Source organism: Musa acuminata, chromosome BXJ3-11 (assembly GCF_036884655.1).
Source record: "Musa acuminata AAA Group cultivar baxijiao chromosome BXJ3-11, Cavendish_Baxijiao_AAA, whole genome shotgun sequence".
NCBI lineage: Eukaryota > Viridiplantae > Streptophyta > Magnoliopsida > Zingiberales > Musaceae > Musa > Musa acuminata.
In genome coordinates this window covers 10,085,879-10,099,437 of record NC_088359.1, presented here as the reverse complement: position 1 = coordinate 10,099,437, position 13,559 = coordinate 10,085,879, and the positions used below count along the sequence as shown (strand labels likewise).

Here is a 13,559-nt window from a genome sequence, read left to right as displayed (position 1 = left end):
AGATATGGACTTCTATCTTAATATGCTCCAACTATTTTACTGGTAAGTCACGCGATACCCTCAGCACGTGAAACGAAAGTCTCCGATAGACTTCTAGTGGGGATCAGGATCCAATCAGCATCTTAGTGTAACCTCTATTAAGATCCAGTCGGCACTAGGGGGGGTGAATTAGTGTAGCGGATAAAACACGTCGGTTCGAAAAATTCTTCTTACGATAAAAACCAATCTCGGAAAGATAACTTGAAATCTCGTTCGTATATGTAGTGAAAGCAGTAGGCAAGTAAAATAGTTTAAAGTAAAGGTAAATTGCTCAAATATAAATGCAAATCATTTTATAGTGGTTTGGTCGTTGTGACCTACATCCACTCCACTGATTCCTCTTCCGTCGAGGCCAATGGCATCCACTAATGATCTTCTTTCAATGGACGAAGATCAACTGCCTTTTTACACCCCTCTTTTCCTTTTCACAAGTTTAGGAGATAACCTTTTACAAGCACTCACTCCCCCCTAAATAGAATTCTAAACTTAGAATTAGAGGAGAGATTCTCTTAAGTGATTGCTACAACTTTTTCCCACTTTTAAGCTCTTTATGCTTGTGTCTCTTAACCAGGGATGAGAGAGGTATTTATAGGCCTCAAGTAGATTCAAACTTGGAGCCTAAAAGAGTCTCATCCCGGGTTTCCCGGGTCCTGGTGGTACCATCGCCTGTAGCACTGACACTAGGTGGTACCACCGCCTAGTGTGGCGGTACGACCACCTGACACCCTATCATTAGGCAGTACCACTACCCAGTGTAGTGGCACCACCGCTTGATAGTCTCTTGGAGACTGTGTTTGGGTCATACCACTACCTGACATAGTCTCGGAGACTGTGCCATGATGGTTTCACCTATTGGGTCACTGTTTGGGCCTTCCACTTGGCCTAACACAATCCAAACTTGGGCCTAGTTGGCCTAATTACATTATAAACTGACTCAATTAGACTCTAAACTAACTCAATCTAGACATAATCGATTACAAGCAAATCCTATGTTATCCGACATATCATTGGTTCTTCTAGCGCTTCGTCCGATCTTCCGATGCATCATCCTCTCCTTCGGTGTATTGCCCAATCAACATATTGTCTTCTCGCAACATTTGATCTCCTTGGCATCATGTTCGATCTTCTTGGCCCGATGCCCGAATTCACGAACGGAAGCCTTATGCTGACACGTCAACTGATCCTCTAGCCCGACGTCCAATCTTCTGACATGTTTGCTCTGGCCCAACGTCTGATTCCTCCTACTTTAATTGATTTACCTTTTCTAATCGAAGCTAGTCCTGTATCACTTAAACACATATTAAATCATAAACACTATCAATTGGTTTCATCATCAAAATCCGAGATTCAACAACCTCGAGGGACTCGACCAATCACACTAAGCCCGAAAGGTAGGCAACTCTTGCCGATCACAACTCCTTGTGATTTTCGTCCCGTTCGGCCTCCGAATCACCATGGTCTCAAGAGACTCGACCAACCATGATATTCGGTTAAGTCAATACCATCGTTACAAGGTGAGTCTGATTCGATGATATACCCTCGAGAGACTCGACCAAGTATATCATGTCCTCAAGTCACCGGTGACATCTCTATGTCATAGGCAACTCAACCTACACCGAGAATCGGTCCCTACCTATAACGATGGAAGGCCACGTGGGTCAATCTAATTGCCTCCCGTTTACCGACTTAATATTGTCGAGAGAGGGATTTTTTTGATTTGGTCTCATAATATGACATGTCATACACATACATATTTAATATATATCTACATCGCATGCAAATATATATATATATATATATATATATATATATATATATATATATATATATATATATATATATATATATATATACATACATATCTAGTATGTGTATAAACAATCACAACAATTACACCATATGATCATGGACCATAGTCTAATGTGATCAGGCCCGAGCTAGTGGGCATAATCACTTACATCAAGATCTATGTATGCAACGGTGCATCTTCATGCCTTGTTATCCTCCATCTCGTCCTCGTCAGTTCCGTCGGCATCTCGACGCATCTCCATGCATCACGATCGTCCGTCTCGTGGGTCTCGCTATCGCTTCCACGCTCCCGCTGCGCCTCCTTTTGTGATTACAACTTAATCATAAGCAAGCAGGCTTGACAATAAATAAGAAATAAAATAGAGGCTCGTAGGCCCCAATAATAATAATCACAAGTACACAAATCACACGGTCTATGATCATCCGTCCACGTATCGTACATCACATGTATAAATCATCATCATGTAAGACTACTAAATAATAAATAAATAAAATAATCAATTAAACCTTTTAATTAATTAAATTTTTTTTTTCTGAAATCAGGGACATGTAGGAAATTTTCTAAATTATGAGGAGTATTTTCATAATTTGGGTAAAAGATAGAATCTAGAATTTCTAAAATTCCGAGGGGCAAAACTATATTTTGCCCAGAAAACCCTAAGCCCCTTTCTCCTTCTTCCCTACCGTAGTCACCGCCACCGCCACCTTGCCGGCGGCAGCCTGTGCGGCGGGGTGGCGTCGCCCTTGCCCACGTGTAGTGTGCCTACGGGCGAGCGCCCCTATGGGCGTCGTCGCCTCCACAGGAGGTGTTGCCTCGCTAGGCAGTTCTATCCGCGGGCACAGCACCCGCAGACGCCACTACCTTGTTGTCATAGACAAAATTCTAAACATGATATTTAATATAATACTTACGTATGTCCATGTCTTTTGGTTTGTTCATGCTTTGTACAACATGTAGAGAGACGGTCGAAGGCTTAACAACCCCATTTTAGTTGGGTTTGGTGGCCTTTTCAAGCTTGTAAATAAATGTTGTGTCATGTGAACACTTGTGAAAGATATTCGATCTATAGTGGACCATTTTGACCCTTTGTTGTGCAATCATTCAAAGCTTGTAAAGTCTTTTTATAATCTGTATTGGCTATGAAGTGTTTTCGGAAATGTTTGCTTGTGGATCCCGAGTAAGGCGCTTTCTCTAATCCGTTTTCTCTTTTGTAGGTCCTAAGGGACCATGGGAGGTTTCGGGGAGACTGACCTTTGCGAACGGACACGCAAGGGTGCCGCACAACTTAGGCAAAACCAGCTAAGTCTGTGATAGATGGTATCAGAGCAGGACAAGCACTCATAGAAACACTTGGCATGCAAACATAGGGAACCTAGCCGGGCTGCGTTGAGGGCAATCAACACGCGCGACCATTTAGGGGGAAATGGGCATGGAGATGTAGGGAAAAGGAGTCGCTCGGAGGAGCAGGCATATGAGATTGGCATTCAGAGGAATGGCCAACCCTTTACGCAATAGGCACCACAAGAACAAGCAAGCTTGGAAGAATGCGTAGCGCATAAAGGTTGGGATGGCTGAGTTCGAGCTATGGTTCCACGTTGACAACTATACTTGATGGTGCTCAAGGTAAGCGAGGCGCTTGGTAAAGGATGAGACTATGCAAGGTGAAATGGGTTGCTCAGCAACCGAAAGAGTTGTGCAAAGCTCACAAAGGTGAGGGGAATTGCTAACTCAAAGAATTTGGTACTCATGCAAGGGCTTGTATGTGGACGATGGAATGTTCGCGGTTATCCCAAGGCGACCGAAACTTAGTGTCATGGAGCATTGAAACTTTCTCTTCGGCATGAGAAGGATACGTCCGTAGGAGGCTGAAGTGTGCAGCGAGTTTAACATGTTGTTAGACCTTGAGTGGTGTAGTGGGGGCCATATTAACGTGGAGTCATAATTTAGCAAGTGCGTTTGCAGGAGGCAGAACAATGCATAGTTTGTTCAGCAAGTCGGAGTAGTCCAAGGGGATGGTGGTCTCCGAAGCTTTCAGAGGGAAGGAAACGAAGAGAGATGTTGCTCCAACGGGATAGATACCTAGGAGGGTTAAGTCTCGACTCTCTAGAGGGAGAATCATGTGCAACGGATCGCACATGTTGAAGAGGAGTACCTCAAAACTAACAACTCCACAAAGCTCAATGGACCGAGTGAGCGGCAAGAAGTCGTCGCATGATCTCACTTGAGAGAATGCATTGGTGGATGCATTATGAGATCAAGTGGAGGAGTGACCCAAAGCAACACAAATAAAGGCACACTTAGAGTCAATATAGAGATCAGACTCAAGGGAGGGCTGACCCATGGAATGGTGGGTGCGACCACCATCAACTCAATGCAAAACAAGGAGCGGAGCAACTTTGGTGTAACTTGGCGACGTACCCAAGTCGCATGAAGGGAGCCGACATAGAAGATGGAACAAGGAGTGGAGGCATAAAGCTTTCCTTGGACAGAGGTCAAGGACATGAACTCTTGCAAAGGCAAGAGCAGGATCATGTTGTTCCATGGGTCCCTCATTCTGATAGAGCAGGCTCATCCTGCATAGTGCCAAAGATGAAGGGAGCTTCGAGGCACATGCACCTTACCTCAGAGAAGCATTTGACGGAGGAACTAAGGTGACTCAACTTGCAGAGGTATAGTTGGGTTCAGAAGGCCTTGGCACGGGGCAAGAGGATACGGAGACGGGTACTCTTAAAGAATATACCATAGTGTGACCATTCAAGTTGCATTGAAGGAAGCGGTGCATAGCGAAGATTGTGCTGGTAGGGGTAGAGGCTCAGGATCCAAACAATGGTGCACTAATTTCAACGAAGTCGGTGGACTTCGAGAGCTATTAGGCGAAGGACTGTCCTAGAGCGGTGCTTTATCCAAGTGTGACCCGAGAGCGGGGGAACGAAGGTTGATTGCCAAAAGAGCGAATACTATTGAAGGTGGAAGAGGCCTTGTGATGTGTTGGCAAAGGCTACACATGGAGGGATCACAAATCAAATTTATCTCACAAGGATCATAATGCAATGGAAATGTCACCAGGAGGTGACATGGTGCATCGGATCATGGTGGAATAGTTTGTAGCAATACAATGCACATGAATCTAGTCACGTGAGAGACTATATCATATAGAGGTATGATCGGGAGCTATTGGGAGCTCTACTTCGGTGAATAACACGATGGCAAGAAGGGCTATGGATTCAAGGAGTGAAGGCCATAGTATCGTAGAGGCGAGTCTTCCGTGCGTACATCGAATTTTACATCAGATGAAAGCCTTGGTCATCAACATATGAGGGATGTGTACTACCGAGGGAAAAAGTTCAAATGCAAATACCAGTGAGTCCCATGGGAAGGACATGATCATGCAGAGGTATGATCGAAGTAGTTGGAGAGTTGGACTACTCCAAAGCCCATATTCGCTTAAGAGAGTCCGATAAGTCAGAGGACAAGATCGAGTAAGCGAACATTGCTACCAAAGAAGCTAAGGAGAATAGAATCGGTGTGAACCCTGTAATATGATGGTAAAGACCATGCATGGGAGTTACAGTTTATCTTTTCATCGACCAAGGGGAACTGCTTGAAGAGCACAGAGGTGTTGAAGCAGAGAGTCGAAAGGGGCGAGGAAGTGACGACGAGTCCAGAGGGACTTAGCTACCAAAAACCAAGCATCGGTTAGAATGGAGGTGGATTCGGAGGAGTGTCATAGTGTCATAGAGGCAGATCTATCGATCGTGAAGAAAGGGATGCAAATGTGAGGTGACCAAAACTATTAGAGACTTACTCCAAGTTGGGGTGAAAACTTCCTGCATTCCAGAAGTTCGATGGCATTAATAAGGTAAATCACAGTAGCTAACTCAACGCAAGGAGTGTAAATACTTCAAGTGCTTTAGAAGTGTGAGCAAAAAGCAGGCAAAGGTCAGTAACCAGCTCGATTCATGGAGTACAACCCTCGAGGAGGCAAGCGAAATCAAATAATATTTACCTTCTCAACTCTTAAGAGAATGGGTGAAACCGAGTACCCCAATTCTCTTATCTATCCAGCATAGGAGCTCTGCACATGTTCAAAGACCATTCGAAGATAATGGAAGACAATAGTTGTCAAATCCTCACCAATGAAGCAACATGGTGGATCGAAAGTTTGACTACTCCACAACAGCAGTAGAGAGCAGCTAGGAGCCAAGAGGCATATTACAGCTAGAGCAGAAGATTAAAGACTCAGCAAAGGCAAGGAGTTGTAGTGTCGGCAAAGGCTTCGACAAGGACATCGAAGGAATAAGTGGGGGAGAATCTCACAGACAAAATTTTAAACAGGATGTTTGATGTAATGCTTATGTATGTCCGTGTCTTTTGGTTTGTTCATGCTTTACACATCATGTAAAGGGATAGTCGAAGGCTTAACAACCCCATTTTAGTTAGGTTTGGTGGTCTTTTTAGGCTTGTAAATAAAGGTTGTGTCATGTGGATACTTATGAGAGATATTCGATTTGTAGTGGACCATTTTGACCCTTTGTTGTGCAACTATTCAGAGCTTGTAAAGTCTATTTGTAATTTAGATTGGCTATGAAGTATTTTCGGAAATGTTTGCTTGTAGATCCTGAGTAAGGTGCTTTCTCTAACCCATTTTCTCTTTTGTGTGTCCTAAGGGATCATAGGAGGTTTCGGGGAGGCTGACCTTTACGGACCGATACGCAAGGGTGCCACACGACTTAGGCAAAACCAGTTAAGTCCATGACACTATGGTGCCTCACCCCGCGGGTACAATGGCTACAGGTGCCGCTAACCCGTGGCGCCTCTACACGCAGACTGCCAGTAGCAACACCAGCAGCTGTAGGCTGCGCCAGCAGGCTGTCGGCCCTCGCAGGTTGCCGGCTGCCAACAGCAAGCCTACTACATGCAGATGGCAACAAGAGCAACAAGGACAGCAACAATTGCTGCCCTTTCTCGCTTTTGCATTAACAATTTTGATGTAAAAAGCTTCTCCAAAATACAACACACGCAGTTCAAAACCAATTTTTGCACGAACAACCTGGCTTTGATACCACTATTGGGAAATCTTGGGGTCAACATCACATGCGCAGCGGAAGAACAGAAAATAAAATCCCCAATTCCTAAAGATATGTTCGTCGTTGTGCGAAGATTGGTGCGCAAAAATCCACGAAATAAAAAAATCATGTGTGAGATAGATTGTATTACCTAGGGAGGTCATATATCCCTGCATCCCTATAGATCTCTAGGAGAGGGTGAAGGAGGTCAAGCACCCTCCTCACTAGCGGTGATCCACACAGCAGGGCTGCGATGACGCTCCTCAAATTTCCAAGTCTGCTTTCAGGTGGAGAGGGGAAGGAGAATAGGAGAGGAAGCAAAAAGCTCTAGTCTATAAATTATTGAAACCCTCCTATTTATAGAGGTCTCCTATCAACTTAACCCTAATAGATCTTCTCATATTGGGTATTGGATCTCCATCCAACTATCCAAGCCTCTTAGATTAGTGAATTTTTATCCAATAATCTATCATGAGCTCTTATTGGATCTCATCCATAGGATCCAATAATTCATGAGCTTATTGGATATCCAATAAGATAGGGGCTCCGGCGGATATCTCATATCTGAACCTCTACTCATCGTAATGCCTACCATATGTATGTGACCTTCTATGCCCAATATCGAGCTGGTTATGAGTCATACCCATCAGAACTCCTTCTGGCTCAGTGAATTATTATCTCTATAATAATTTACTCGACTCATCGATTGCGGATGTACTATGCCACTACGCCGTAGTCCTAAAATGATATAGGGGAATCCAATCCATTGAACCTGTTCATCCTCAGTTACCGTGTACCTATAGTCGTTTATCCATCTAATATTTCAGAGGTTGTATACTGGGCATGGTACTGTCAGACCCATACTGTTTCTACACGAGTCTCGCTCTAATCGAATTCTCCTAGAGAACTTTTTCTTTCTAAATCTGAATGACTCTGGACAATGATTTGTCTGAGCAAGAATACATGAGACATTCCTCTCATGACACCGAAAGTGGATGATCCTCTATCGATAGTCAATAGCCCTCGTAAGGTTGACTACCACTCCCGATGACCGGTTGTATTAGATCTGAGACATCCAAACATATAAGTCTGGTATCAAAGAGTGGAGCACTCATATAGAGCATCCTTGGTGTCTCAAGTCTAAGGACCGATACACCACTAGGACTATGGAATCACTTTCTAACAATAAGGCATCATCAACCATTTAGCATTTCGTAAGCAGATTAATCAATGAACTCATTCCCCAATAAGCACCTATATTATATCCCTAATGTCTCCACATGAGTAGCTATAAGACCAACTGCATCTATCATATGGACGGGTATACAATACACCAGTATGTCCGGTTATCTCGATGTCTCTCTCGAGTAACCTATGATTGAGATTATTTAGGATCTGTGTTTAAAGGTGAATCGACCTCATTATCATGACATCATCATGATACGATTCTTATTACACGGATCCAAGGACATCACAATATATATATATATATATATATATATATATATATATATATATATATATATATATATATATATATATATATATATATATATATATATATATATATATATATATATAATACTAATAAATAAATAAATAATATAAAGTGATAAATATCAAAATATAATAAGTAAAAAGATTACGTGTTAAGTCACATGTGTCATCACTTACGTGATTGGTTTGTAAGACATCTATGACTACCCATTTGTATAATGACAAAATATGTCTATAATCTTCAATGTATGATGATGTACAAAATTACAGATATATTAGTTTTTGCTTGTTTCAGATATATAGAGTTTTCATTATATTAATGGAGTTCTCCTGTAAATCTAAAGGTACTTGTGATCCACCTATTGGACATTAACAATCCCAATTGCTACAAACAAGTTCATCAAGTATTTGTCTCTACTAAATCTTCAATGTACAAACCTAAGTATGCACTGATACATGGCCATTTTTGAATTCAGACAAGTAGAAACCTCCACCACATTGAGACTAACATGGAGGACCTCCCCATGCTTGTCCTCAAGCACTTGGATTACCCCCTTGTGTGTCCTAAAATGGTTGGATCCATTCCTTGCAATGCAGGTGAGCTTTTTGAACCCACAAGCTAAGAGGGACATGCCCATCCCAATGACCTTTGTGGGAGTCAGAAACAAAGATCCCCCACATACGCCAAATTCTCCATCAGTAACCCCTAATCAAATGAAAGAAATTTTTTTTGTCAACCTTCCTCTCTGTTTCTTTGCTCTTTTATTTCTTTCATCTTCTAAGGGCCACATGTCCTCTAAGGGTTTGGAGCCAGGCAATGGACAGAGACAAACTGACATTTGTGATTGGGAAGTGAGCCCACAAGGACAGGAGAGGTGACAAAGCTCACCTCCGCCTTTGTCCACTCACTCTTCCCTCGCTGCATGGATTTCAAAAACACTTGGTAGGAAGAAACACATAGCATCAGTCCCTCTTTCTCTCACAACCTCTAACTTGGATGCATTCAGCAGTGCTTGGGATAGTGTGATCCCATGAGGTAGGACAATGGTTGGGCTTGGAGTTCGGGTTAGTTACCAACTATTTTGTTTGTTCATGGCTTGTTAATGTCCAAAGGCACTGTTTGAGTTGGGAAAACACTGAAAGTGGCACTGTAGATGTTTGGGAGTCAATGGAGTGGTCACTTCACTGTTGTACTTCCAATTATATGGATATCCATGCTGTAATAGTTTTCTGTCCTTCTGAGTTCTGGACAACAGCAGCAAGCCTACTGTTGTCAAGCACTTCTGCTGAATTGGCTAATGAAATCCATATCTCATATCTATAAGCTCATGGATGGCAAATCTGGCCTCATGTTTTCATGCTCATTTGTGGCAATCTATACAAGAATAGACATTTGAAAATGAACACTCATATGAAATGGAATGTGGTGGTGCTATATGTCTTTTATGCAGAGTTCAAACTTTTACTTGCAGAGCATCCCATTGCTTACAGTGTGAGTGAACCATCTATGGAATACACATGAATGACAAGGGCATGCCTTGAATTGGGCAGTGATGCAGCTCAAGAACATCCAACTTTGAGGAAAGTGGACAGCAGATCACCTTTTGGACATTATGAAGTGTAAGGCTCCTTTAGTATGAAGGAGGGTAGTATATATCTGTCACAGTCAATGTGTAGTGGAGTCGTGGTGAGTGCATTGCAAGAAATCAAAGTAGCTTTGCTGAGCCATCGATGGCAAATATACTATTTTTCACATTAATTCCCTTTGCCAAATGTTGAAGAAAGAGTAGTGATAGGTGAAAAGATTTAGCTGGAGAAAGAACAGCATGACAAAAGAACATCAACAGTCCTTGTGGAATGAATCACAACCACTCCCCTAGCAATATAAAAAGGGAGACAGTTGATGCATCACAAAACCTTTTTCCCATATTTCTTGCACAAGACTTGGTCTCTAATCTTCATCTTGTATTTTTAGCTGCTGTATATATTTTTTTATAAAAATAAAAATAAAATGATGAAAATAAGATTTTTAACCCTCACTCGATGTTTGACACATCACTACTAAATCAATATTTTTTATATAAAAATTATCAAATAAAATTTTATATTCTCAATTTTTATAAATAGATGAGGTACATAAGTAATCTTTTCGGTATAAAAATTTATTAAACATAATTTTAAACCATAACATTTGATAAGTGAATATGATACGCTATTAGCAGACCAATATATTTCGAGTAAAAATTCATCGGATGAGGTTTCGAATTCTCAATAACTGTAAGTGGTTTTGATACATCATCAACGGACTAATATTCTTGATATAAAATTTATTAGACCAAATTTGAAGACTATAAATGGGTGAATCATATTTGCCTAATCTTCATTCTTATTTATGCATAAACCATACTGAATAATAGTCTATTCAAGAAATGTATATTGCCGCATCTTTCATGAAAATGGATCTTATCTACCCAACATTCGTATCTTCTTCGTTTTCATTGTTGTTTTCGTAGAGATTAGGCTGAAGTTGATAGCATGCCAAACAGGAGAGGATTACTTGAACTTTCCTGTTCCTGTTGATGGATCAACGAGCTACAAGCCGCGTCGTTGTAGGAAGACTTACTGATGTATCTGTCCCTTACGAGGGAGTCTGTGTCCTCGCGAGGACTGATCTCACAATGATGGTAGGGCCCGCATGTTGCTGCAAGCATCCACCACGACAATTATTAGCCGATAATATAAGATCCCCATATCCATCATGGATTCCCCACTCGCATCTAACCCCACATCTCAAGCCTTATAAATGGTGGTGCACCTCCCTCGCTCTTCTCTCACACCATCTCCTTTCGGTATGTGAGCACCAGAGAGCGAAGGAAGGACATGGAGAGCAACAGAAGCAGCAAGAAGAATGGTGGTGGTAAGCTCACTCAACGACTCGCTCGCATGTTCCGGTCCTCCTGCAAGCCTTCCACCTCCGTCTCGACCAATCTGAGCTCCACCGCCTCTACTCGGGCCCTCCTCGACGATGCTGTCCTTGAACCCGTCTTCGTGCCTTGCCGTCGAGACCGCAGCCTCGGTCGTCCACTCTCTTTCCCTGTACCGAACGATCGTCTCAGGCATAATACGGTGGGCGTCTGCAGCGGCTGCCGGCCGACGCGTGCGGTCGAGTGTGAGCAATCTTCTCGATTGATGATGAGGAATGAGAAGTGGAAGGATCTGAAGGCGAGGAAGAAGGAGAGGAGAGTTAGGGAGACGGGTGGGTACTATGAGACCGGCGCGTGGGAGGGGAGAACGTGCCCTCCGGCTTCCCCTTCTTCCCCCTCGAACAGTTCTTACTACTACTACTGCTTTAATGGAGCCATGAAAGAAGAAACGAAGGAGATAAAGGTGGTCAAGAGGAAGAAGAAGAAGAGGCTTGCGTCCAACAGCTATGGGTTCAACTGCTCTTCGTCGATGGAGAGCAACAATGACGGAGATGGATTCTTTAGCAGCGAAGGAAGGGAAGTCGAGGAAGAGGAGACGGAGATGCTCTTCTCATCGCGGAGCTTCTCCTCCGACTCCTCCGAGTTCTACCAGAGGCCGACGTCCAAGAAGAAGAACAAGAACGTAAAGAAACCCCAGTGGGACAGAAGACGAGGGAGGAAGCGCGAGGCTTGGGGAGTCTGCAAGGGGTTTCAGCGCTTGCTCTCCGTCAGCTCTCCGGCAGGCAGGAAAGAGAAGAAAGGCTTCGCCGTGGTGAAGCGGTCGAGCGATCCTTACAACGACTTCCGCAGCTCCATGGTGGAGATGATCACCGAACGGCAAATCTTCGGCGCCCAAGATTTGGAGTGCCTGCTGCAGTCCTACCTGTCCTTGAACTCTTCCCATCTCCATCCACTTATCCTGCAGGCTTTCTCCGACATCTGGGTTGTTCTTTTTGGTCACTGAGTTCTGCTAATTCAAGTCACCGAATGCTATCTATCGCAGTGTCTTATCTTCTGATGTAATCCTAATCATGTTCATCAGTCCTCCGAGAACCATTCAACTCTGCTGTGTTTCCTTCTCCATTTCTGTTTACCCCATGGTTTGGAGCTTGAGCTGGTATTAATGGATCACTTCTACTCTTCATGGGAGCCAAAGAGGGAAGATGTTGGAGCCTTGAGGAATTCTGGTGCAATAACGTAACATTGGTCTACTTTTACTCTGATATGGATGCTTAGCTGATAAATATGTATAGAATTAGGTACGAAGTCATGTACCGAACGTTTGTTCCCTCGTTGTTCTGAAAGGATGATGTACCCATCAAACTGTGGCGCCCTTAACTTTAGTCTAAAGCAAGCTAGATTCTCATCTCTCTAGCTGCTTCGTCCATGGACGAGGCAAGCTCTCTCTAACAAGCCTCATCTTCCCACAGTGCCTAGCTATAACCTGCAAGCTTAACATAGACTAGCAAGTCAATGCCTTACTTGAAGTGCTTGCTTGGTTATCAAGCAGCTACGTTGCCTCCAGTCCAAGAATCTTTACAGATGAAACAATAATTAAATGGTGCTGGATGATCTCCTGCATGCATAAGAAGGTCGACCTTCAACACCTCGAGTAATTCCCAACTCTGCTGTGTTTCTTCCCTGTCTATGTTCTCTATCCTACTGCATATATCAGGATGGTTTTGGATTCCATGGGAGCCGAAGAAGGAAGAAGAAGGCTAGGGATGTTGAAGCCTTGAGGAATTCTGGTGCAGAAAAGTAACATTGTTCTGCTTTTACTCTGAATCCAGCATATGGATGCTTGGCTTATAGATATTACTGGAATAGGTACAGACTCAAGGATGACTTCCAAAGTCATGTACCAAAAGTTTGTTCCCTTCCTATTGTTTTGTAAGAATGATGTACCCATCAAACTTTATGGCCCTAATCTTTCTTGTCCGCAGTCTAAAGCAAGCTAGATTCTCTCTCTCTCTCTCTCTCTCTCTCTAAGCAAAGTAGCTGCGAGGCTCATAGACAAGACAAGCTATCTCCATTCCAACATGCCTCATCTTCCCACAGTGCCTGTAACCTGCAACCTTCACATACAAGAGCAAGTCAATGCGTTGCATTTAGCGCAAGCTTCCACAGTGAGTGCTTGGTTATCAAACAGCTACGTTGCCGCTTTCCTGATGAAATTATATTCAA

The 13,559-nt window shown here is 43.1% G+C and overlaps 1 protein-coding gene across 1 annotated transcript; it reads left to right on the top strand.

Annotated features, from left to right (window-relative positions):
* Positions 1-11,260: 11,260 nt before the first annotated feature.
* LOC135652568 (uncharacterized) lies at positions 11,261-12,390 on the top strand. The gene has a single exon (XM_065173586.1). It carries the CDS (start codon positions 11,293-11,295, stop codon positions 12,337-12,339), a length of 1,047 nt encoding a protein of 348 aa, XP_065029658.1. The 5' UTR covers positions 11,261-11,292; the 3' UTR covers positions 12,340-12,390.
* The last annotated feature ends 1,169 nt before the right edge of the window (positions 12,391-13,559 follow it).